Genomic DNA, 27,170 nt, shown 5'->3' with positions numbered 1-27,170 from the left:
ACATAATAATAGTACAAAGGGCAGGAACAAGGAAAAAGAGCCATATACTACTGCAAAGTGCTTGTATGGTAGGTGACGTGACAAAATATTAATTGAAGGTAGACTGCGATAGTTAAAGATGTATCGTGTAAACCCTGGAGTGTGGGCCAGCAAACCAGCCCATCCCTTCCTTCCCCCACATTGACAAGTGTCTTGCTGTTTGCTTTAATAGATAAAATTTTATTGGAAGACAGTCACATTCATTCATGTCTGTGGCTATTTGGTATTAGGATGGCAAAGCTGAGTAGTTGTGACGGAGACTCTATGGCCTGCATATCCTACAAGGGATATTTTCTGGCACTTGAGAGAAGTTTTTTTGCTGACATTTGTTCTAGAGGAGCCACTAGAAAGATAATGAGATATAGCTAACAGGCCTGTATTGGAGGAGATTAAATGGTTTTTTGTTTGTTTGTTTGTTTGTTTGTTTGTTTTAAAGCTCAACCCAAAAAAGACAGAGAAGGAAAAACTAACAATGGACAGAGCAATAGAAAAGAAATAACAAGATGGTAGATTTAAACCCAGATTTATAAACCCTTATTAGAACCCAGAGTTTATCAGATTTTATATGTTAAAAAATCCCCACTCTATAGTGTCTATAAAAAACTATTTTAAATATAAAGACACAAACAATTTGAAAGTAAAAGGACAGAAAAATACATACAATGAAAAACTAAGAAAAGCCTGAGTGGCTATATTAATATCCAATAAAGTAGACTTAAAAACAAGGAATATTATCAAGAATAAAGAGAGAAATTTCATAATAATAAAGGTTGTCATTTAAGTAGAAGATGTAATAATCCTAAATATATATGTGCCTAATAACAGAGCTTCAAAATACACAAAGCCAAAACTGATAGACCTGAAAGGAGGAATAGACAAATCTACAGTTGTAATTGTACATTTTAATGCCCTTGAGGAGTGTTGATAGAACATGTAGACAGAAAATCACTATGGACGCAGGGAGGTTTAGACAGTACCATCAATCAACTTGACTTAATTGACATTTTTAGAACATTCCACCAACAAGAGTAGAATACACATTCTTTTCACATGCACATGGAGTATTAACCAAGAGAGACATATTTGGGGACATAAAACAGGTCTGAGTGTATTTAAAAGGATGAAAATCAAACAAAGTTATGTTTTCTGAATGATTTAGCAATGTTTCTTGGTAAAAGGTCAGTATGAAAAAAACCCTGAGAATTTCTATATAATAGTCATGAACTATTAGAAAATGAAATTTTAAAGACTGCTATTTACTGTAGCATTAAAAAACATGAAATATGTAGAGATAGTGAATTGAAAGTGACTAAACCTTTCTGAGAAACTAAAGAAGACCTAAATAAATGGAATGATGTACAATGTCATAGATTAGAAAACTCCATATTGTTAGGATATCAGTTCTTCTCAAATTAAGCTGCAGAGCGAATTCTAATCTAAATCCCAGCAAGATTATTATATAGATTGACAAATTTATTTAAAAATTTAAATGGAAATTAGAGAGGCTCTAGAGTAGCCAAAGACATAATTAAGAACAAAGCTAGAACCTGGTTTTAAAGCTTACTATAAAACTACAGTAAGTAGTCAAGACAGTGTGATATTGACATAGGAGTAGACATCAAGATCAGTGGAACAGAATAGAGTCTTGAAATAGACTCATAAAATTGGTTTTATTTTTTAAATTTATTTTTATTGATTTCAGAGAGGAAGGGAGAGGGAGAAAGAGATAGAAACAACAGTGATGAGAGAGAACCATTGATCGGCTGCCTCCTGCACGCCCCACACTGGAGATGGAGCCCACAATCCAGGCATGTGCCCTGACCAGGAATCGAACCGTGACCTCCTGGTTCATAGGTTGGCGCTCGACCACTGAGCACACCAGGCAAAAAGCAATTCTCCCCCCCAACCCCCCACCCCCATAAAATTGGTTTTAGACAAAAGTTCCTTGATCATTCAATAGGTTGAGGAAACTGTTTTCAGCAAATGGTGCTGGAACAACTATTTCCCCCATATACCTCATACTGTAGATAGATACCACCTTAACAGATCCTAGACCTAGATGTGAAAGTTAAAACTATAAAATGTTTAGGAGAAAATCTTTATGACCTTGGGGTAGGAAGAGATTTCTTAGGACACAAAAAGCACTAGCCATAAAAGAAATCATTGAAAATTTGGACCTTATCAAAATTGAAAACTTTTCTTCAAAAGACAGTGTGAAGAAAATGAAAAAGTAATGCACTGATTGGGGAAAAAAATTCACAGTACATACTGATTAAAGATTTGTATTCAGAATATATAAAGAACTCTAACAACTCTTACAACTCAATAGTAAGAAGACAACCAAGTACATTAATGGGCAAAAGATTTGAACAGATCTTCACAAAAGAAGATATGTAAATGGTCACCAAGCATCTGAAAAGATGTTCATCATTAGTAATTAGAGAAATGCAAATTCAAGCCACAAGGACAGCGCTTTCATACCCACTAGTATTACTGAATGTGAAAAGATGGACACTACCAAATGTTAACCAAGATATGGAGCAACTGAAACTCTCATACACTGCTTGTAGAAATGGAAAATGGCACAATCATTTTGGAAAAGTTTGCCAATTTCTTACAATATTAATCAGATACTTACCATATGACCATATTACCAGTATTATTAGTAGGCACTTAGCCAAGATAAGGGAAAATACATGTTCACAAAGAGGCTTTATTTCATAATAAAGAAAAGGTGGTGGAAACAACCCAAATATCTCTCAACAGGTGAATGGGTAAGTCATTGTGGTATCTCTCAATAATAAAAAGAAACGAACTGCCGATAAATGTAACAACTTGGATGACTCTCAAAAACATGGTGAGCAAAAGAAGATAAACAAAAAAGAACAAGCTGTATGATTCTGTTTATATAAGATTCAAGAAAAGGGAAAAAGCCCCAACTGATAATCAGCCAACCAGTGGCTACCCAAGGCTGTGCTTGGAGGGAGGAAGACTACCCCAGGAGTGAACTTTTGGAGATACTGGATGTTTGATTGTGGTGTCATTACTTAGGCTTATACTTTTGTCAAAACATCTCGTTATATGCTTAAAATGGGTGTATTTTATTATAAATTAGCAGCTATAACATTTGTTTTTGAAAAAGTAAATATTCAAGGAAGTTAAAGTACTAGAACTGGACTTGTCGGTCTTTCTTTTTTCGTTAAATATGAAAAACTTTAGAACATTACATTATTCTTCTAAAATATGAACTAAATTGTAGTTAAAGAATGGAAGAAAAGTTAAAAAAGGGTGAAACATTAAATGATGTCTTCACTGAAACCAGATTCCTACTCCTTAAAGTTTCCAACTACAAACTGTTATCTCGATCCAATGGATTTTCCATTCCAAGTCAGCCATGACCTGATTTTGTCAAGATTCCTAGTAACAGAGACATTGGGAAAGTAACTGATAATGTCTAAAATGTGACCATACGAAGACTCAGTGGGTCTACCAGAGCTGATACTGTACCCTGTCGAGGAATGTTTGATCTAAGCCACTGTTATCCTGTGCCTCTGAGTTTTCGATGAACAGAGCATTCAGGCTCTTCATTTAAGCTTTGTTAAGAAGGACGTTTCCCTTTTCTTGAATCTTATATAAACAGAATCATACAGCTTGTTCTTTTTTGTTTATCTTCTTTTGCTCACCATGTTTTTGAGAGTCATCCAAGTTGTTACATTTATCGGCAGTTCGTTTCTTTTTATTATTGAGTACCAGTGCTCATTCTGGTACTTCTGACTTGAGTCAGGTTGGGTAGCTGCTTGCCTTTTTTCTCCTGTCTTGGGGTAAATGTTTTAAATGTCTTTTTAAAATTGATTTTTAGACAGAGAAGGAGGTGGGGGTTGGGGAAAGGGGGCGGGGGAGACATCCAGATGTGAGAGAAACATCATTCGCTGCATCCTGCATGCCACCTACTAGGGATTAAGCCCACAACCCAGGCATGTCCCCTGACCAGGAACAGAATGGGGGACCTTTTGGTACATGGGATGGCGCTCAACCAACTGAGCCACACAGGCCAGAGCTTGGGGTAAACTTTTAATAATCTAATATCAAATACTTTATCCTCATGTCCTTATCTCTTCAGGCACATGGTACATTTTTTTTGGTTGGGGGTGGTGTTGAAGGGAGTAGAATCACAGAATATTAGGATGGGAAGGTGTGGAGCTCTGGATCATTTAATCCCATTTTCTCATTTTACACAGAGGAAACTGAAGTCCAGGGAAGGTGAGGGGCTTGATTTAATGCCTCCTAGCTCACAGGAAGGAAGCCAGCCCCAACCCCTGACCACTTCCACTCATGGCTGTCTGGAAACAGCAGCCAGCTTCCCTCTCAGACTCAGCTTCCTCTTCAGTGGGAGAGAGACATTATTCACCTGTTTTCAAGGACATTGCTGAAGAACACGGGATAAAGGACCACAGAGTGTACATTGCAAAACACTGGTACTTGAAAGCAGTCTTAAGTCACTACCTGCATAAATTACTTGCCTAACCCTTTGGGATGAAAATTCCTGTGGCTGCCACATTTCAGAAAAGTTTGAGGTTTTCTTTCTTCCCCTTCCTTTGTTTTTGTGAAGCTATAAACTTATTTGGAGGGAGACTTTGAACTTTAGCCTTGCTGCAGGGGTTTACAGTCATTAAAAAACGATGCTAATGAGAGAAACCTGTCATCTGAAGCTTTGAAAAGGTAGAGACTGACTCAGTTCCCCCCTCACCCGCCTGGGTTCATTGCTAATTGCTGCAGTGTTATTAAAACAAACGACTCGACTTTAAATGCCCCGGAATGGCATGTCTGTGCCTGGTCAGGGCTGTACTTCAGACCACCCTGTGTTTTATGGACGTGGTGTCTTGGCCATCCAGAGGTGTGCCAGTGGGGGCCGAGTTTCTGCTTTGGCTGCTAATTAAACTTTAGAAACCTTTTCTTTGTTGCTGGGCCAATCATTCCCACAATCTGATTGGCCGGAGTTGATTCTATTTGAAATGGGCAAATTTATATTTATCCTAAAAAACAAGCAGCAATTCCAAAGAGTAAATGTTTATTTGAAAGAGCAAAAGTAACTGTCAAATGAGCAGATCGCTTGGAAACAGCTTTATCCGAAAAACCTTCTGAGAGTAGGAAAAAATTTGCCGTGGCTGCCAGATGCAATGTTATTCACATTTCAAAAGAGAAATGCTGATCTTCATACCTCAGGTTGCTGCGTTTGGCCTTTGCACAGCTCCCTGGCCTCTGGTTTACATCATTCCGCACACATCCCTATGAGGGTAGAGGTGGTGTAAGGCAAGCATATCGATGAAGATGTGGGACTTCGAAGTCAATATTCGTATATTGAATTATTCATCAGATGTTTTTGAGCACCTCTTACATATCAGGAACTGTTTGCTAGAAGAGACTCCATGAACAAATGAACAACACAGGCTAAAATTCCCTGCCCTATGGAACCTACATCTTCATGGGGCCAATATACCTGGATCCATACGTTAGTTCTGCCACTGGTTTTGTGAACTTGGGCATATCCATTGCTCCCAGGAAGTTTGTTTCCTCAGCTGTAGAATGGTGTTAATAATAATTGCTACTGCAGAACGTTTTGTGAGGATTAATGAGATGATGTACGTAAAGTAGCCAGCACCTGGTGAGTGCTTGGAAATGGTAGCCGTTATGATCATTGTTGTCGTTATTCCTGTTGGGGCAATTCCGTTTGTCATCGTTGGACCCCAGTGAGCCCCGTCTGCCATGCTGGTGGACTTGCTTGAGGACGCAGAGAAACAGGAGATCAGTCCCTGACCCAAATCATGTTAGACACAGGGGTCACCCTCCGGAGTCACAGCCCGGTTCTTGCCTTGGCCTTGCTTTCCCTTTATTCAAGCAGCAGCCACGCAGAATTAGCCCTTCTTCAGAAATAACTACTGCTATCATCCTGTTTTGCTTCCCTGGGTGTCAGACTCTAACGTTTCTTCCTCTCTTCTTCTTTCAGATTGTTTAGTGTAATTTTGGAACAATTAACCAAAGAAACAGAAGGCGGTAACCACTCTGGTGGCAAATCAGGAGGCTTTGATGTCAAAGCCCTCCGCGCCTTTCGAGTGTTACGGCCACTTCGACTAGTATCAGGAGTGCCCAGTAAGCATGCTTTGTTTCCTAAAGCCGGGATTTTGTTGATTTTCCCTTCTGGGTGGGTCTCAGGAATGTGAGCTGAGTGCTGCAGGTGAGTTGCGGTGGGCCAGCCCAGGCTCTGCGGGCGACCTGGAGGCCTTCGTGGTTTGCAATGCACTTCGGCTTGTGTTGTCCCTGGATCCCGTGATGGCCCCGAGAGGGGCTGGCAGCCATGTGCCGTCCCGATGTTGTAAAAGAGGAGACGGAGTAAGTGGTGGCATAAGGCCTGTTTCAAGTCTGGTTTCCTTCTGCGACAGCACCCTGGCCGGCACTTCCTCCGAAAGTGGTGGCTATCCAGGGCTCCACTCAGGCCCCTTTTCAATGTGAGGAGTGACGGGGGCTGGACTTCCAAAAACTTGGCTCACTACTATTAGAGACTGTGGCTGTCCTGCTCTGAGGAAGAGGTGAATGCTTTCATGCTCCCCTGTCTGTGCCAGGCCCTCGTGTGCTGCCTGCTGCCGACCAGGCCCGGCTGAGTGCCACCTGAGTGGGAACAGATGTCCTGCCTGTGCCCTGGCCGGGAGCCGCAGGCTGCTGTTGCCATAAGGGGTGTGGGGTGTGCCTCCCTGGGCTCCGTCCTTGATGGGACACCCCCTGCTGGGGACCTCAGAGGGTAGGTGTCCTAGCACCTTTCCCAGGACTTGGGGGGAGGTCTGGGCCTGCAGGCTGTGCCTGTGTCCACCCTCGGGAAGCCGTCAGAAGGGCACAGACCAAGGTCTTGCTCCTCCAGCACATCTCTGTGAGTTTTTATTAAACCTGTTGGCACTCAGAACACACCAGAAATTCTCTGGAAGAAAAAGCCATTTCCAAATTTAACATTTTAAAATGTAGGAAGTGGTGTTTTATGTGTACTTGTTTTTCCAGATGGTTCGTTTATTTTCATTGAAAAACATCAGCGCAAGTCAAAACCACAGAACTGTCTGGAAGCAATTGAGAAAAATAGGAATACCTTGGAAATGACTGGCTCTGTTAGGGTGGAACATGGTTACTTGAGAAGTTCAGTGAGCAAACACGTTCTTTCAGATGTAGTTGTTACAGCTTAATCTAATTTCAAAGTAACCATGATCCCCGCTCCGGTCCCCCCAGCAAACGGCAGGGAGCCTGCCTGTGTATGTGCTGTGGCTTGCGTGCACAGTGGTAAGAACTCGGCACTTACTCGGCCAGGTCTGGCTCCCTTGCCTCGTGAGCGCTAAATGACTAGTCCAATGCTCCCACAGCCTCTCAGGAACCAGTGCCAAACTGTGTTTCTTCCTTTTCCCCCAAAAAACCACTTTGAAACTTGACCAAGGTCTGCATCACGTTCTCCTGGGGGTCAGCAGGGAAACACGGCATCTGAGTCTTGTGAGAGAATGTTTCAGCCGTGTTTTCTGCCCTGGAGGGAACACCCAAGCCTCTCATCAGACCCAATGGGCTTTGGGGAGAGGGGTTGGGGGCTCTGGCTCATGCTGTTTCCCATGCTGGTTGGCATCTGTGGCCCAGTGATTTCTTCTCAAGTACCTGAAATTGTTAAAGATGCCGGGAAAGGGTGACTGTTTACACTTACCTGGGAAATGTCTAGTCATGTCTAAAGAGAATTGAGACTGTCCTATAAGGCAGGATTCTGTGTGTGTGTGTGTGTGAATATATTTATTCAGTGGAAGGTAAGACAATGCATGTTTCAGAAGAGAGTAGTTCAGACATCTGTGGAGCCCTTGGCCACCCACACGCAGTGAACTGGTAAGTGTTCATGGGAATCCCAGACCATCGAAGTGGGAAAGATCCCTAGAGAGCATCCCGCCCAACAGCATCACCTTTACAGGAGGAAGCCGAGGCCCGCCAAGGGGTAGTGACTTGTTCAGGTTCCTGTAGCCAGTGGGTGGCCAACAGGGCCAGACCCACAGTCTTCCAGTTCCTGGTGCCCTTTCCACTTCACCCCTCTGCCTCTGTGATCAGAGCCCCTGTGAGATCTGTACACATCAACAATATACAGAGGAGCTTAATGTACATAAAAGTGTACAATTCACATTGAGATACAACTTCTTTTTCTCACAAATGTGGCCAATCTGAAATACAGTAGAACCTTAAATATAAACATATTCATGAAACACATGGCTCACTGCCATGGAATTGAGAAGAGCTAACTGCTGAATGGTGATTTTGGATGGCCTATTACATCTAAAAAATAAACAACAAAAAACCCTATCCAAGTAGATTAAAGCAGATGTTTTCTTTCTCCATCTGTCTGTTCTTTCTAGAAGGTAAAAACATTAACAATCATCTTAATGATAATTTTTTCCCAAAAGAAACCATTTGAGCATTTAAACATCCAAAGGCAGTACCTAGGATTTGGGTCATAATGAGGGTCTTGGAAAGATGGGCTCGTTGTGAGTCTGAAATCCTCTGATCAGTCTTCCCTCCCAACTAGTCCCCCACCTCTTCCCCATCTTTCTTATCATTGCTGATAACTATTCTTCTCTCTACATGGTGTGTTCTGATTTCTAACTTATTTAATTCTAGCATCTCAACTTACATTCCTTCATTCTTTGAGTATGTACTGGAAGAGTGAGAAGATATTAGAAAAGGGCAGTTTGAATGAGGTGAGACAGTGGGGAAGAAGAGACAGGGAGGGAAAGGGAAAGAGAATAAAGAGGAGAGTGAACTGTGCAGAGCAGAAGCTGTGGTCACGGGTGGCGGGAAGAAGGTAGGACACTAAACGTGGGAGTCGGGTTCTAGGGTGAGTTCTGGTCTCCTGGCCATCACTGTCCCTCAGTCTTCTGCCTCCTTCCACCACCATCCCTCTTTCCATTCTCTCTCTCTCTTCCTGTACCATGGCTCTGAGTATTACCCCATGGACAGCCTCCAGGCTTTTGTGTCCCTTACCCCTCTTTCAAGCCCAGGGCTCTGCTGCAGGGTGCTTTCTCTTCATGCTGTGCCGTGATAGACTCACTGGTTCTGAGTTGCTCTCACCCTCTCCTTCCTTTGCTCGTCTCCTGCCTCCCTCATTCCAGGAGAGCCTCCTTTTGACATGCTTTTTTTTTTTTTTGGCTGGGCACTAGGATTTCCCCATGACCCTGCCTCCGTAGGTACCTTCTTCCTCAAATTCAGTTGCTGAGTTCTGGTCTCCACCGATCCTGTCCACTGCTGCCCCATTTGTCTTTCTAAAAAGGCTGCCTTTCGCTAATGGACTAAAGATGGTCCTGTAGCCCAGATTCAAAGCCCAGAGCTACCTAGCTGCAGTCTGCTTTTCCTTCCTGGTATTCCTTTCCACTTTTCTCACCAGCCAAGACTCCCCATCCTGAGCCCATATAGCGCTGGCTTACCTCTGCATTTGGTGTGCTCTCCCCTCTGCCTGGCATAGCCTCTCCCCTGCCCACCTGAGGAGGAAATCACCCTCCTCAGACCCAGGCCCTGCCGAAGGGAGGCTGCCACCCAGTCCTTTTTCTTCTCCCCAGGCAGAAACGCTGTTTAACTGTGACTGATGTTCCTCATACAGCATTTGTGTGCTACCTTTAATTTGCATTTAATTCTTATGTCTCCTAGAATACAAGCTCTTTGAGAGAAGGCACTTTATGTAATACATCCTCATTTCTCCCAAAGCACTAACCTGATGCTTGCCACGTGGTAGATGTTCAAGGAACTTTGTTGAATGGATGAACAAATGCATGAATGAATGACTAACTTTGATATTGGACAGTCCCCTCTCTAGGCCTTCCTCATCTGTCAAGTGAGGAAGTTGGATGAGATGATCTTTAAGTTTTCATTTTAACTTATTTCACATCCAGATTAATGTTAATTAAAAGCTTTGAGATATCTCTTTGAGTTTTATTACTGTGTGTCATATGCAAAGCAGGCACCATTAGGAATTATATATGTGCATCACTGAAGTTTCTTCCTGGCTCACAAACTTATTTCTCTCTCTCTTAGGTTTACAAGTTGTCCTGAACTCCATTATAAAAGCCATGGTTCCCCTCCTTCACATAGCCCTTTTGGTATTATTTGTAATCATAATCTATGCTATTATAGGATTGGAACTTTTTATTGGAAAAATGCACAAAACATGTTTTTTTGCTGACTCAGGTGAGTAATGAAAATGGTCGCTAACCCAACTTTTTATTTCTTCCCAAACAACTTTTGTGGTTTTGAGAAAATCTAAAACAAAATGAGATTGAGAAGAAAAAAAAAAAAAAAGTCAAATGCACCAGTAAATTTACTGAGCCAGTTCCTAGTGTGAATTATGTTCAAAATAAATAAATCTCCTTTTTGGTCCCGATTTCCTACATAATGTGTCCTGGCAAGCAAGATGAGGGGACCCCCCCCCCAAATTAGAACACGAGGCGAATCAGTGGCATTGTATACAGGCTTGAGAAAGGTGCTGCCAGTGAGCACGAGGAGAGAAAGGTGCTGTGAGTGAGCACAGAGGGGAGAGCCCCAGGAGAGAAAGGTGCTGTGAGCACAGGGAATGGCAAATCCCACGGAGGAGGCACTGTGTGGAGCTGACCTTGAAGGCCAAGTGGGATCTGAGACAGCAGAGATGGGAGGTAACAAAGGTGCTCGGCCTCCTCAGGCTTGGGTGTCCTGATGTTCATTCTTGGGTGGTGAAGCCTTCTTGCTCTGCTTGCAGATATCGTAGCTGAAGAGGACCCAGCGCCATGTGCGTTCTCAGGGAATGGACGCCAGTGTATCGTTAACGGCACAGAGTGTAGGAGTGGCTGGGTTGGCCCCAATGGAGGCATCACCAACTTCGATAACTTTGCCTTTGCTATGCTCACCGTGTTCCAGTGCATCACCATGGAGGGCTGGACAGACGTGCTCTACTGGGTAAGCAGTGTGGGGAGGGAGTTGGTGGAGTGTTCTTTCTTTGGATAACAGTTGCATTAGCTAGAGCCACTGGGGAATTGGCTGAAAAAGAAACCCTCCATGGAAGTCAGTGTTTTGGGGAAGGGAAGCAGACCCTCTCTTCACTCAGCAAGACTCATCATCTTTGCTCCTCGGGGCTTTAGTGTTCATTCTAGAGAGCAGGAGGCTAGTGTTGGCTCCCTCCACGCCCCCGTGCTGCCTGGGGAATGCTTGTTGAGTGTGCCTAGTGGCCCCTTTCTGGAGGAGCCCGGAAGGCCAGGCTGGCCCCACTAAGCTCTTAGAGAGCCAGGACTTATTTCCCAGGTGAAGAGGCTTCATGGGCTAAAATTGTTCTTTTATACACAAAGGAAGGTTGCTTTGCTAGTCTCCTAAACAGAAGATAGGGAATATAAATTGCATACCTTTCATGCTTTCCATAACTTAGCACAGCCCTAAAGCCAAAATGGGTTTTTCCCCTATTATATTTCCCTTGCCTCTTCAGTACTCTATAAATCAGCCCAGCACAAGCCCTTAGCTCTCTCTTCCTTTCTTTTTGGAGCCAAAGAACTCTGGCAGAGAGGGTAGAAATGGAGTGGGGACCCATCCAACTGGCTGTGAAAACAGAGGGACACCCCTTCGATGGCTGGATTCTGGTTCTTCTTGATCCAGACAGTGCCAGGAGGCTTGGCCATAAATGAAGAGTGGTAGTATTTTAACAGCCATTTCCCAGAGCTGAGTCTGTTTATTTATTTGTTTGGTAGAATTTGAAGAAGCGCACAGAAGTTTAGAAATTATTTTCCATGCCACAGAGTTGCTGGGAAAAACAGCTGATGTGTAGATTTTGAGGCTAAACCAAAAATCTAAATGAGATTAACCAGGATTCCAATAATAACTTGTTAAAAGGCAATTCATAGTAATACAATGCCGCTTGAATGGGCAGTCTCTTGCAAGAAGGCCTGCAGATTGAGATGTAGCTTTTACATTTTAGACACTTTATAGGGTTTCATATTACTCTGTAACTTAAGAGAACAGAGCATCTGATGATTACAGTAGGTTTTTGCTTCCCTTCACCAGTGACCACATGCTTACAGGATTATAGAAGTCCCTATATCCTCAATGTTAGGCAGCGAGGGCATCTTTTTATTTTCAACCCCAAAGTTTGTGTCTAGTTTGGTCATAAGGTTTAAGCAGCACAAATGTTATTCCTTATTTCTCCCCCTTTCTCTCCTTTTCCTTGTTGTTATAGGAGTGTGTGTGTGTGTGTGTGTGTGTGTGTGTGTGTGTGTGTCTGTGTGGGTATGCACATCTGTTGTTTATATTTATATATCAATGCCTTCCATGGAGAGGACAAAGGAGGGAGATTATATTGGATGAGCCAAGACTCTGGTCATGCAAGGGGACCCTCAAATTAAGCAAAGGGTTCCTTTTCACTAGTATCATTTAAAAAGTTGCAACTCCTGGTTAGATTAGTTGAGGTCTCACTCCCAGATTTCCCTTGCAATTTCTGATAAATACAAAAAGCATCATCCAAATAGCCCAAACTCTAATCCTTCCCCCAAACAGTACAGAAAATAGCACTTTGATTAAAAAAAAAAATCTGTGATCCTCTCAACTTCGTTGTTCTGTCTAGTCATGGTAAATTGTTTACTGCTGATCCAACATGCCTTGACTAATGGACAATTTTATACTTTATGTTATATTTCTGCACATTCTCTCATGACAATTTCATTTTGTCAAGCAAGTGAAACCTCTGGGAGTGTGCGATTAAAGAAGAGAAAACTCCATGTACCCAGAAACGAGTGTCCATTTGCCTTCCTGAGAACCTTTCAGTATCACCTAAGGTTATGTAATTATGATCTCTATTGTTAATATGACAATCAGAGTTAATAATTTAACAATATAATAATTACAGTATCTATGAACTACATGGCATCTTTATTTCAGTGGAGGAACACTCATAATTTATTAATATTATTCCATCCTATATCCCTTTATAGAAAGTCTGGGATTTTGAATGGAAACAGTGGAATATAGAGAGACCACTGAACATCCCTAAGGTCCTACAGCAAGAGGTTGTGGTCCTTGATCTTCTAGAACAGCCTTGGGCAAACTACGGCCCGCGGGCCGGATCCGGCTGTTCTATCCGGTTCTCTTGCTCTCCCCTCCGCTCCTTTACTTTGAATTTATATTAGTTCACACAAACACTCCATCCATGCTTTTGTTCCGGCCCTCCGGTCCAGTTTAAGAACCCATTGTGGCCCTCGAGTCAAAAAGTTTGCCCACCCCTGTTCTAGAATGTGGGTATATATTCTTTTTTATAAGGGGCCAGATAGTAAATATGGTCTTGCAGGCCATGATGTCTGTGTCACAACTACTCACTTCTGCCCTCCGCCTGGGTTGCTCAGAAGTAGCCATTGACAACATGTAGACAGATGGTTTCTAATGAAACCATTTTTATGGAAACTGAAATTTGAATTTTGTATAACATTCATGTATCATAAAATATTCTTTTGACTTTTTAACCATTTAAAAATGTAAATGCCATTTTTAGCTCAAATGCTGTACAAAAGCAGGTGGCTGGGTGGGTTTGGCCTGCAGCTCATAGTTTGTCGACCCCTGGTCTAGACTAGAATCCAGCACTCTCCCCTTGGTATTCCTCCACCCTTCTATAACATTTGGGGCAGCAAAGCCAAGATCTTCACCAAGATCTTAGTTTCTGAAACACATCAGGTTGTTTTTAATTACCTGTTGATTACTTCATAGAGATAGGCAGGCAAGGCACCAAGCCTTCTTAATATGCTATGGGCCACAGTCAGCTGGAAGCCACTTAGCTGTTCCAGAACAAAACATCCGTCCCCAGCACAGCAAATACTAATTACTATTACTCTCCAAGTGTAAAATCCCATTGCCTCAGTGTAGATGGGCCATATTTAAATATTAATTTTTATCCACAACTAGGGTATCAAGAAAACATCTTAAGAGATAACTAAGGAGATTTGATTTTAAATATTGATGGCAAGCACATTTTCCAATCCTTTGGGTGTTTGTATATGGTGGACAAAGTCTTTGCCCAGGGATTATGTTGCATCTTGTCAGGGTTATATTCAGTCAGTGTTCCCAAGCTCATTGAGACCTCAGATCTCAAGAGAGTCTTGCAAATGGTCTTGAGGAGGAAAGCACAGGTAGGCCCGATATTCAGAAACACACACTTAGAACAGAGCCATATGGATGTGTGGGGAGTGGGATTATTAACTCTGGTGGAAAAAAGTTATTAATGGAGCTTTTATAAATTGAGTTCCATAAACATAATTAAGCTGTCATCTGACCCACATGCATTTGTTGGCCACAGAGGCAGAAGGGTGTAGTGCAAGGAAAGAACACTAGGGCTGGGCTAGGGCTTGGTGTTTGACCTTGGACAGGTCACTAGGGCTCTTTGGGCTTTAATTTTGTTGTCTTTAAGATGCAGAACAAGACTACATGATTCTTTTTTTCCCCTTCAACTCAGAGGACATGTTTTTGAATGTAAGAAGTTAATTTAAAAAGTATTGGTTTCAGGAGAGAGCTGTCCATATAAATTATATATGGCTGCTTGCCTTATTGCCAAGCTCTTTTCAGTGAAGGCACCATGGACTTGCTGGCTGTCAGGCTCTAACGGGGTATTCTCATGGTCAACTTGACCACTGACTTCCTTCAGGATACCTGGGAATTCCTCTCTAGTTGGCCAAGTGCTTGCCTTCCTGTACCTTTCTCTTATTCCATGCTCAGGGGGTCTACAACCAGCATCCCAAGTATCCAGTGGTGTTTCCTGTAGTTTTAGGATGGCCTTTAATTGGAGACATGAATATGCATTTCAACCTTTGAAGTAAGGGAAAACTGACACTCAATAGAATAGTATTCCCTGGGCACCAGGTGGCTCCACATGATAACTTTGATATAAATATTTCAAAAAGCAATCTAAATTGAAATGCTTCAGCTCATGCCCATTTCCCCATTGTGGATAAAGACCTTGCAGACAAAATCCCAACTAGTGTCTCTATTTTCATGTGGGTATTTTGGGGAACAGCTTGCCAGTTCTGATTTGTCCTATGTATATAAGGTCTGAGAAACACTAGCCTATGAGAAGAGACTGGGTTGAGAAGGCTTAGTTGGGAGAAAGATTGCCCTCAAAGCTTGAGCTTTGCTTCCCCCAATGTCTGGGGATTAGAGTCTCTTATGGCCTTTGTTTAGCTTTAGCCTTGCCCCCAGCCTCCAGTGATCATTCCAGGTGACATTTCTGATTTGAGCAAATCTGAATCTGTCAAACACTCCTAAGAAATTATAAAGGTCTTTCCTTAAAAATAAAAGTTTCCTCCCACGTGGAGCAGACAACACAAAACTGAGGCCCAAATGAGGGGGTGAAGCAGAGGGCTCAGTCCCACTGACTTGGCCAGAGTTGTTGAAAAGCGAGGTCTCCTGATGGGAATCCCAGGACTTGGACAGCTCTCTCCCATCCTGTGAACATGCTCTCTCCCGTCATATGCACCCCTGTTCCAACAGAGAGGAAGAAGGCCCAGAGAGGTCCCTGTAGAAGGTCCTGCCTCCAGGCTGGGCTCTGGCCACTACACCAAGCAGCCTGTTTTCTTGTCCTCCACATGTGGGTTTTTAAATAAGTTTGGTGGCGTAGTTGCTTTGGAAGAATTATCCTCTGCCTTCCTGCTGAAATTAGTTTATCCAGCTTAATTAGATCAACAATTGCAGCCATGGCCTGGCTCATTCATTACTCTAATTGCCAATGTAAGATGTGCAGACTGATACGAGTTCTATTAAGCACATCAGTTTTCATGTGGCCAAACAGGTGTTTCATAAGGGATTTAATGCCCTTTCCCTAGACTTCAGTAACAGATGTTAGGTAATTTTTTTTAATGTTCTCTTTTCCTGTTTGGCTTCTGTGTGTGGCAAACAGTAAAATGCATGAGTCTCCTTCTGTAAAGCTGAAACCTGGAGCCACATAGTGTGGAGGAAAGCACATGCTTAAAGGCTGAGGGGCTTGCACCTGCAAGGCAAGAGCCATGAATCAGCCCAGACTAGGTACAGTTCTGTCAGCTGGAGATGCTGGGTGTTCCAGCTAAGTTGGGCCTGGGGTCATTCCTGTTGTCCCCAACTGGCCCTTAGCATCTCCTTCCTGGGAGAAGCATTTACCCAATTTAACACTGACCTGTGCTGTTGGAAAGTTCCATCTGGCCGTGAACCTTAAAGCACCTGTTTGCTCCAGCATGAAAGCTGCTCATGACCAAACCCTCTTGGGGGTGTCTGTCGGGGAGGCCATGTCTGACTGTCCCGCAGAAGCTTGTCCCACAGTGGGGCATGGGGTTCCTCTAGATGAAGCCAGGTTTCTAGGCTGGGTCATCCAGGGTAGGTGTGGGGGATAGTGCTTCTCCTTCTCCTGGGTCCCTCCTGTGGTGCAGGCGTGAAAATCTCATTCCCCAGAGCACCCTGGAGTAGGTCAGCTTGCTGACTTCTGAGCGCTCGTCGTCTTTGTATTAGTTTAGCTGTGCTTGACGTACTGATTGAGGGCCATCCAGATTTAGGGCAGGGTCGGTTTCCTTGGAAAGGTTGGCTCCCAATGGAAAGTTATTATTTTAGTGGTTTTTTTTTTTAAAGAATAGAATTTATAGAGTCAAATGTTGCCAGTTTGTCTCTATAACTAAGACTTTTCCACCATCCCAAATTTCAAAAGCAAAAAAAGTACTAACAACTTGGACAGAGGAGGAAATAATTTTCAGCAATGCAGTAGTTGTGTCCTCTACCAAGATCCTTTCAGGAAATCCCTAATGGTGGCGGCTTCCTGGGAGGAAAAGCCAAATCCCAGCCGATTGCCCTACCGGTGGCCAAAGTTGGCTCTCATTTGCCCTGAAAGCTTTGATGACTCTGTGAGTGTGTGTGTGTGTGTGTGTGTGTGTGTGTGTGTGTGTGTGTGTGTGTGATATATATAATGAATATGTATTGGCTACTGTTGTCTCTGATTTGAATCTAAGTAAATGTTTCATTAAATGTATAGAATGCTGTCTCTAATGTGACCCTCTCTCCTGACTAGATTCCCTTATTAACCCACCCCTATGAGACCATCTTGTTTCTTACAGATGAATGATGCTATGGGATTTGAATTGCCCTGGGTGTATTTTGTCAGTCTCGTCATCTTTGGGTCATTTTTCGTACTAAATCTTGTACTTGGTGTATTGAGCGGGTAAGCTACACCTCTTTCATCTTGAAAGCAGAGCCCTGAGGACAGTTGCCAAGACCACACAGGCTTTGCTAGATGCGGCCGCCGGGTGGGTGCCAAGCCTTACATGTCCTCCAAGATGCTTGTCCTCTGCCGAGGCTTCCCAAGTGACGACGGTTCCTGGAACCTCACCAGCCTTCATGAGAGGAAGCGATAGAATAGTTATTGACCAGGAGTTAATCAGCACTGTTGTTTGGGATTTAAATACTTTCCATTGCTTGCCCTTTGTCTGTCCTAAAATGAGACACATTTATAATTGCTTTATTGGTCTGGATCCAAATATAATGCAGATGAATTGGTACAAAACAGTTGCTAAATGAGCTGGTCCCAGCAGACTTTTTGTAGGCCCCAGACTTCAACAGCAGAACTTATCCTTATGTGAAGACAAAAAAATGGTCGGCCCTGGGTGGGGTCCCGCCCTAGGGGCACTGACCTTCCACCAAAGCCCCATGTGGTCTGGCAGCTGCTCCTGGGGCTCCGCTCTTTAGTAAATAGATAACTGATAACTGATCTCCTTACATTTTACAGGTAAATGATGCGATAGGATGGGAATGGCCATGGGTGTATTTTGTTAGTCTGATAATCCTTGGCTCATTTTTCGTCCTTAACCTGGTTCTTGGTGTCCTTAGTGGGTAAGCAGTTGGATTCATGTTGCCCATTCTGCTGCCTCGTGTGCGGGGGCGGCTGTGTGTGTCCCCCCCGGTGCCCCCAAGGCTCCCCTGCATGCGTGTGGACTCTGATGTTTCCTCCGTGTGTGGCTTTTGGATTGAACTGTGATTCTTTCTGCCTGTATCTGTCTGTGGGATTCTGTGTTTCTGATGCTTGCCAAACACTATTAATTTAATGAGAATGTTTCCCTGAAGCCAGTTGCATTAATTTGCTGAAGTGCAGAAGTGGATTACCAGTGAGGAAAAGGAGTCCCGACTTTGGTCTCCCCCAGGAAAGGGCGTCTTTTGTGGTTTTATTCACATTGGTGCATAACCTGCCCCTTTGAAATAATCATGCATATTTCCAGGGTGTTTTTGATTTCATTGTGAAGGAGAAATAAGCCTAGGTTAGTACATAAATACTGAACAAATTTCAAAATTTTAACATCCTTCTCTCAGGATTGTTGATTAGCTTGGTTTTCTGCTGCTGCCACTGTGAGAATTTTCCCTCTAATTCATTTTTAATCTTAACTAGTAGAATCTTTCTTTAATATCAAGTAATGATCAGCTTTTGCACATGCATTTTTTTTTTGTTTTGTTTTGTTAATACTCACCTGAGGATATTTTTCCATTGTTTTTTTTTTTTTAGAGAGGAAGGGAGGGAAGGAGAGAGAAAGAAAGAAATATCCATTGGTTGCCTCCTGTACCCGCCCCAACTGGGAGTGGAGGGTGGGGATTGAATCTGCAACCCAGGTATGTGCCCTTGACTGGGAATCGAACCCACGACCCTTTGGTTCATGGGCTGATGCTCTAACCAGTGAGCAAAACTGGCCAGGGCTGCACATACATGTTTTTTGGTCTTATCATGGTCCTTGTCCCTCCATCACTGTTTTTGGAATTTCGTCTTATTTACCTTCTATAGAGAGGGCTCAGGGGAGACTGGCTCAGGACGGGGACTTGGGTGTCTCTGGGCTCTGCCCTACCTCGGGGCAGCTGTGCCACCTCACCATCCTGTAGGTTCCCCAGAAAGGGGAGTAAGTACCCCAGGGAAGGGACCCGGGACTGTCAAGGCTCTCTCAGAAGCGGCTCCGGTGGGGGGAATGTAACTGTTGGGGGGCCTGTAGGGGATGCTGGGATGCTGCTGGAGGCCCAGGAGGACCCAGCTCCCGGGGAGCCTGTGTTACTCACTGAGTGCAGACATCCTCAGGAAACGCTGCTGATGGACTTGCTTCCAAGTGCGTTTATCTTGCTCTTGTCACTCACTTTATCTTCTACTTTCGGAGCTTGTGGGGCTTGTGTCTCGGGCAAATGATGTCTTCATGTAACACCGAGTCAGTGGAGAGACCTCTGTCGCCTTTTTCTCAGAGCAGAAAGCCGAGCCAGCTGTCCATCTCTGCTCCCCTCCCCACCTCCCTCCCGCCTCCCTGCCTGTTTGCAGTGGGTAAGGATTTGGAATTCTCCTTGACGCAGGGGGTCAGTTTCACACATGAAGGCCTTCCTGGGGCCCAGCAGCATGCCTCCCAGTGAGGCGGGTGGGGGGCTGGGACTGAGTTGGGGGGTGGAAGCATGCCCTGGACCCTCCACCCATAGCAAAGCTTCCTTCTACAGAGAAGTGGCTCCTCAAGCCTCATGCTCTGGCACTTACACCTTTAAAGTGCCCTCCTCCTAGTGAACCTCCGTGGCTCAGGCTGGTGGTGGGGTTTGAGGGTGGAAATTACCCCTGGAGAAATGGCATCATGCTTAACTCTGCCACAGGAGCAGCCTGTCCAAGGTCAACAGCAATTCTGTTGTGACTTTCTTGGCGCCTCATGTCTCCTAAACCCAACTAAACTGACTGAGGCCATGGAAACTGCTAATTTCAACAGTGCCAGGGACGTGCCTTATCTCCAAGCTCCGCAGAGCAGGCCCCGGCGCCCTGGCACGAGGAAGCTGCTTAAAAAAGAAAAAAGGAAAAGCTGGGAGGAGGGGCTCCTCATGAGAAAGGTGGGCATTAAATACGCACCCCCACGGTGGGGGTACCCAGATCTGGGAATAAAAAGGGCACACACCCTCATGGAACAATCAGTTTACTGAACTGTATTTTGGGGAAAATAATTTAATTGAAAGTAACTTAAAAAACATTTTTGTATCAAAACAAAACTAGATCCCTTCTGAAGGAGAAGGCAAACGATGTGTACATTTTAAAATAAAGCCCAAGACTCCCTAGTGACTTCCCCTGTGGGTGCATGTGTCCGTGGGCTGCATACGGACTCTACTCCCCCAGAGGCCACTTCGGTAGGAGATGCTGGGGGGCGTTTTGTGTGAAGTGAGAACCACATCTGCAGAGCAGAGCCTTTCAGCCTATTGGCTAATCTGGCCAGCGTTTCCTGAGTTCTGCTGAGTGCCCGGCTCTGGGCCAGAGGCCAGGGGTGCTAGGATGTCTAAGCAACAGACAGAGGCCTAGTGTTCAGACGTTCATTGTCTGGCGGGAGAGACTAGTGTTAAGCAGTGCAGGCGGGCAAAGCTAGAGGAGAGGTGTGGACCAAGGGCTGTCAGCTGGATCTTGGAAGATGATAAAGCATCTGTTGGGGAAACGTACGAGGAGCTGGCAGGCTCCCACCTGCCCTAACAGTGACCCGCAGTTCTCTGCCCAGCCACCTCCCCTTGGCTTCCCCCCAAGGCAACCGGAAATCAAAATGGGTCCCTTGTATTAATCATCTTGTTAAAGCACATTTAAAATACTTTTGTTTTAGTCTTAAGGTTCTTCTTCACAATTTTTACAGAGATGACAAAACCAGAAGGATGTAAACCTTAAAAGGAAGACAACTTATATTGCAAAGCCCCTTAGAGCCATGAGACCAATACAAACGGAATCCCAAAAGCACTGAAATAAAAGACTCCTATTGTAGAAATTTAAGACCCTGCTGTAGCTTTCTGATGCAGAATCATGAAATGATGATGTGTGTCTTTAAGTCTGTTGACCATGGGGAAATATTTGTTTCTGCTCCTTGGCTCTGTCTCAGATTTTGTGTGGCCAGGCCACCCTATTTATTCTTGAACTGATTTTAATCTGCCACTTGATTTGTTGCTGGTACATTTTGAAAGCATTCTAAGGTTGATGCTTTGGAAACATCTTTGGTTTTACAGCAGACCCTTTTCCTCAAGGTGAGTACAAAGTTTACAAACTGCACCCCCTGTAGCCAGGCATGAGCAGACGAAGACCTTGGTCTCTGAGGACAGGGTGCTGCGGGAGGAGCTGAGCTAACTCGTGTGGCAGCTTCACATTAAGTTGTCATTGAGGAGATGGGCCTGTTATGACCAGTGACTAGAAAGCATGTCTCAGTTAAATCTACAATTCAGGCAGGCCACGTCGCCCATCGTGCTGGCTTTTTAGAAGCTTCGTGATTTTTCACTTTTAAAATTGTTCATTTAACTCCTTGTCTCTTTGAGGTGTTTGTTGGTAAATAGACAAAATAAGAGAACACGTTGGTGCTTCGGTGCTTTGTTTCTTTAGCATCATTGCCAGATTCCCAGGGGAAAGGGTGCCATGGGCAGTGGGCTCTCTTCTGCACCCGCAGGACCCGCCTGATGCTGGGCACACCTGCCATAAGCTAGCATGGTCCCCAGAGCTGGGGTCCAGGCCCCAAGGAGGGGACTGGTAGATGAAAAGGGAACTAGGATACCTGGGTTTTGGTCCAGCCAGTGTCACACAGTGACTCTGGGACTTCACTTAGTAGCCCTGAGCCTCAGTCTCCTCATCCCTCACACAGGGATGACCCACCAACCACCTTCCCACAGGGTGCTGGCTTTAAATCAGCTCATGAATGTAGAAGTGCTTCAAAAAATACACTAAGAGTTTTACTCACCTAATGTATCTGTATATTAAGTCTATGCCCCCTCCCCTGGGGTTCTTTGGAAATTATCTAAAGGGTACCATTCTCTGGATTTCCTAGGAAGAGACCAGAGAAACGTGCTTGGTATATATGTTACTACTGTATTCTGTGCCCTCCACAAGGAGGCTGTGGAGGTTCTTTGTCAAGTTCTGAATCATTGCGATTGAAGTTATGTCTGACAGTGATTTTTTTTGGCCACAAATAGGGGTAGGTAATGGCATTTCTGTAACATAGTGGTTAAACACACCGGCTTTAGAGTTGGATCACCAAGACTTGCATCTTTGCTCTACCTTTTACCACATGAGATTTGGGGCAACTTACTTAACCTCTTTGAGTCTCACTTTCCCTATCTGTGAAATGCAGCTAATAATACCAACCGTGTAGAGTTGTGTGAGGATTCATTGAGCAAGAGTGTACAGTGCTTGGTCATGTTGTGATGGCTCAAGTAAGAGTGTATAAGGCATATTGTTAGTTAATGGGATGCAAGGAAAATCTAATTAACTCAGTCCTTTTAAACCAATTAATAATTATAGGCCAAAGTAGGCCTGAATTAATGAAAAGTCTAAGTTATATTTTAAAATGTTTTATTATATACACGTGTGTGTGTTTGTGTGTGTGTGTGTGTGTGTGTGTGTGTGTATATATATATATATATATATATATATATATATATAAAATGACATAGTCAGTGATTACTAAAGAATATTACTACATAAACCACCTCCTGGGCCTGCTTTAAAGAAAGATGAAAATCATTTGTAATTCACCCATGAATTCAAAGCTGTGGTTTTTTTCCACCTCTTATGAAAAATATTTGAACCACTTCTTTTCGTAAGCAGTCCTTGTATATTGTTGGAAGATAAATGCTTTTTGTAAATCAGATTTTATGACATTAGATTGAATGTAAATTGAACCCATGTCTATAAATTCAACATCGTTCAGCTCTAAATTAATTTGTGTCTTTGTGTCCCAATAAGTTGCAAATCTACCAGGTCACAGGTTCTCTTTTAAAATCACTAATCTAATTTTATATGACTAGAGGCCTGTTTATCTTAACTTTAGAAGTTTTGTGGGGACGTGGATGAAGTGAAGCATTATAGAAGAGCCATTTTCAAACCAGGTGATTATTCTGAATTTCACTATCCCATCCTTCTGATTGCCCATTCTAGTTGCATCGGATCCCAGGGCCTAGAGTCCCAGGCCCTAGACTGAGACCCAGGCCTGGCTGCTTTCCATGGTAACTGCTGATGTGTGGAGATTGGGGAGGGATGGTGAGGGCAGTGCTGGGACTGTCAGCTGAATTTTATCAGAATTACACAGAATAGGAGCAGGTTTGGGGCATCATCATTTGCACCCTGGTCCATTGAAATTCACACCATTATGAGACGAGTTAAATCAGAGTGTGTTAAAACATTCCCCTTGAATGTTGGCAAAAGAGGCAAAACCTATCGGTATATGGTGTTTCTTTTGCTTGTGAATAGTTTCTAAGTGGCGACATACGCTCTGGGAACAGGCACTCTTCTACATTATTCATGAGTGGGATTAGATTTGGCTCTCATTCAGCACTTGACCAGCCTCTGCTGATAGAAAAGGAACAAAGGAACTTCTCCCTATACACACCCTTCTGACATAACCTGCATCTTAAGAGAGTAGCTAAATTGCTTACAACATTGAAAGGCATATTGTTAGGTCATGGGATAACTAGGCAATCAGTATGCCTGGTTACCACTGTATTACAGAATAAAACTGTACTGAGTTCATGAATTAATTTCCTATCTTGACCAACAGACTAAGAAAAACAAAGTAATGTTGGAGGGTTCTTTGTAGATAGTTTTTACAATAAAAAGAAAAAAGGCTTTCCTGTGTGTAATTAGTGATGATCAGGCAGCCAGAATGCCAGAAGAAGACACCCCTAATGATCACTTGTAGGATCTGTCTTTGGCTTGTCTAGGCTAATATGTAAAAGATGTGTTCACACTGTCGGATGTCTCTTTTCTTGAACTTGGAAGTAATGTCGTGAATGGAGTTGAAAGCTGGGGGAGAGATCCATGTCCTCTAATAACTTCACATGGTTTGGCTTTGGTAGAACAAGAAGTTTAGCCCTGCTTCAGCCACAGGTGGAAGAATGCTAACTTCCTTTTTCAAATAAAGAACCAAGCTAGACATTTCTATATACTTTTAAACACTGAACTTTCTTGTTGCAGAGTTAAAAGGCTGTCGGGGGTAGCTGGCAGCTGGATGCTGGTGCTGTTGGTACCATGGTACCTGAAGTGCACAGGCTGGTAGCCACACCTGACATTAACAAGTGAGTGGTAACCTCTCTGCCACTGGCTCGCGGCTACTGTTTCCATAGAAATGGCTGTCGGGATCAGTGGAAACGAGGTAAGTGAAAGTTTTCGCTGATCCTTGTTTCCATCAAGCTGACGTCTGTTTCCCTGGCAACAGCAGTGGACAGCAGCCAGGCACTAGCAACAGATTCAGTAGCGCGCTCTCACTTGTCAGATGTGGCTATCATCTGTCCCTGACCGAGTTCCTCTATCGAATGCCTGGCAAAGACCTCTGAGAGCCCAGGAGGCACCTCTGGCCACATGTGCCCTCCTGGGCACCCACTTTGCCGATGGAGAGCTCTGTTTTAGCCTAAGCGGCTGCTCCATCAGCAGCATTCCCTCCACCGCACTCTGGTTGATGGGTGTACAGCTCAGGAGAAGGGAGAGGTCGTTGAGGGCATCCGTGTTGCAGGGCAGGCTTGTTTCGTCTGTTGATCTCAAGTCCTAGGGGAAGAGAATTCATCGCGGTGCTTTCATGCACAGACCCGGCTCTTCATAAAGCCGCCTGTACTTTAATGGTTGAAATTAAAGCCATAATTTTCCCGTGTTCCCTGTTGGATTGGTGGCATTAACAATTGCTATAACTTTTTACAGTGGGAGGGATATTTATGAATTTAATAATTTGACTTCTTGTGAGAAACATTTTTGATGATTGCCTCTAAGATGCTATGCTAGTATCAACCATTGCTAGTTTTTTCCCCTCCTTCTATGTAATTTTTTTTTTCTTGTACAGGCTGATAAAATTGCTTGCCAAGATCAAATATTGGTAGAGCAAGGCAGCTCAGTGTACAAAGACTGGCATGTCCACAGTATAGGGAACTCTTTTTTACTGAAGTTTAGCACGTGTCCCTTTCCTGGAGTTTCATTTTAATATTTCAGCAAATGTATGCACCCCAGACATAAGTGTCTTCCTGCCATATGAGACAGTGTTCACGGGCCCACACAGCAAAGGAGAGCCATCATCCCTGCCCTGGTGTGTGAAATGAGAACACACAGGGAGAGGCACAGAATGAGTTGTTGGGCACTGTCTGGTTTTAAACAAGATATTGTGAAAAAAGGTTTTATTGGAAACAAAGCAAAGCTCTGAGATTCAGCAGGTGTATCTCTGAGGCTGGAATAAAGGTATGGATCCACAGTTAATGAGAATGTAGACTGGCTCTCTAGGACGCCCCTGAGAAATAGTGGGTTTGTTTCCTATGGGGGACCTTCTTTGTTCCTCTGCAATGTGGACTAGGACAGGTACGTTTGGCCTGGAGGCAGTATGTAGGGCTGATCCAGTATCACCTGTTTGGGTTCAATATAACAGACTAATAAGCAGATAATCTTGCTAGATCACCTTTTCCTTTGTCTTAGACTTCTTAAGAAAAATTGACTTAAATTCCTTCATTTAATGATTTTTTTTTTCTGTGTTCTGATGCCTTCAGCTTACCTTAAAATGCTTCAGAATAGAAGATTGGATAGAAAGGTGATAAAAAAATGTAGAAAATGTTAATTGTGGAATCTAAGTGGTAGGCATTTGGGTGTTCACTATATAGTCCTTTATACTTTTATGAATGTTTGAACATTTTCTTGATCAAGTTTTGGAAAAATCTGCATATAAAAACCACTCTGGCTGCAGCAGTGTGAACAGACTAGATGGGTCCTACAAGACTGGATGTGGGGAGACCAAATTAGGACCATTCTAATCCACTGTTAGCCACAACATAGTAACAGTGCTGGAGTGAACCTTTCACCGTAAACAACTGAAAAGCTGGCAGTTTTTTTCCTTCGAAGATGGAAATAGGCAGCACAGGATTGAGGTCCCTAAGAGAAGGGAAGCACATGAAGTGTCTCCCACAGTTGTCCTGGTTTTCTGCCCGAGTCACCTAGGATTGTGGCTCAGGAGGCAGAGCCCAGCAGGGGACAGCAGTTTATTTGCTGAAGAGGCAAAGAGCAAAGTTTGGGCTGCGAGACAGCTGGCATTTTCAGGGCAGAGTATTGGGAGAGGTGTGCAAAGAAGGGGCTCCAGAAATCTGAGTGGGGATTCTTTTCAATATTTGACCATACACTAAGTTGCTCTGTGCCAGATGAGACTATTAGGGCTTGATCAGGAACAGCTACTAGGAAGCTGTAAGCTGCTGGAACTCTCACAGTGCTAGTGGACAGAGGAATTCTGACAGCTAGAGTAGCTTGACCCTGATGAATACATTGGACATCCATTTGAGACCTCAGAAAAGCCAGGCATTAGAGGTGGGGCTACTTTGACGCCGGAGTAAGAGTAACTCTAAACCTGTCTCAACAAATCTTATAAACAAGTGTCACAAGGATCAGGCCAAGTGGCCCAATAGTTAAACACCTGCCTAAACAAAAGTCAACACCCATTAAAGAAAGACAACAAAATGCAGATGTTTCCCAAATGTTTCCCCATCATTAAAACCACAGGATGTGAAAAGAAACAGGAAAACATGATCCATAATCAAGGGAGGGGGAAGTTAATAAAAACAAATTGAGAAATGACAGAAGTGTTGTAATTAGCAAAGACTTTAAAATTGCTATTATAAACCTGTTCAAGGAATAGAAGGAAAGGATGAAGATAATAAAGGAACAGATGACAATTCTCAATAGAGAAATAGAAACAATACAATATCTGAAATAAGCAGCAGACTGGAAACTCAAGGGAAGAAAATCAGTGAAGACTTTGTGATCACCAGAATAATAATAAGCAATCTGAGATAATGTGAAATTGGAGTCCCAAAAGTAGAGGAAAGAGACATTGAGGAAGAAGACAATTTTTTAAAGAAAAAAATGGCTGAAAATGTTTGTTAAGCTTCATGGATTTGTAAATTAATAGTTTCATGAAAACTATAAATTCACAAATCCATGAAGCTTAACAAACCCTAAGCAATAAAAAACAGAAAGAGAAGCACAACTAAACACATTAAATTCAAATGACTGAAATTAAAAATACAGCATTTTAAAGCAAACCACTCAGGAAAAGACAGTTTCATACTTGGAGAAAATAATATTATTTAATTACTTATTTTCAGAATTA

General features: G+C 43.4%; 1 protein-coding gene across 3 annotated transcripts in view; it reads left to right on the top strand.

Annotated features, from left to right (window-relative positions):
• CACNA1D (calcium voltage-gated channel subunit alpha1 D) overlaps positions 1-27,170 on the top strand; it is a 311,586-nt gene that overhangs the window by 159,554 nt on the left and 124,862 nt on the right. For 2 of the 3 annotated variants that reach the window (XM_080675938.1, XM_080675936.1), the window contains exons 5-8: positions 6,044-6,186; positions 10,123-10,275; positions 10,820-11,016; positions 17,154-17,257. In XM_080675938.1, coding sequence (XP_080532064.1) covers positions 6,044-6,186; positions 10,123-10,275; positions 10,820-11,016; positions 17,154-17,257 — 597 coding nt within the window. Of the gene's footprint in view, positions 1-6,043; positions 6,187-10,122; positions 10,276-10,819; positions 11,017-17,153; positions 17,258-17,821; positions 17,926-27,170 lie in introns of all 3 variants that reach the window. The other variant, XM_080675937.1, reaches the window with a different exon arrangement.

The sequence above is a fragment of the Plecotus auritus genome (genome assembly GCF_963455305.1).
Source record: "Plecotus auritus genome assembly, chromosome: 6".
In the NCBI taxonomy this organism is placed as follows: Eukaryota; Metazoa; Chordata; class Mammalia; order Chiroptera; family Vespertilionidae; genus Plecotus; species Plecotus auritus.
This window is presented reverse-complemented; position numbering and strand designations above follow the sequence as displayed.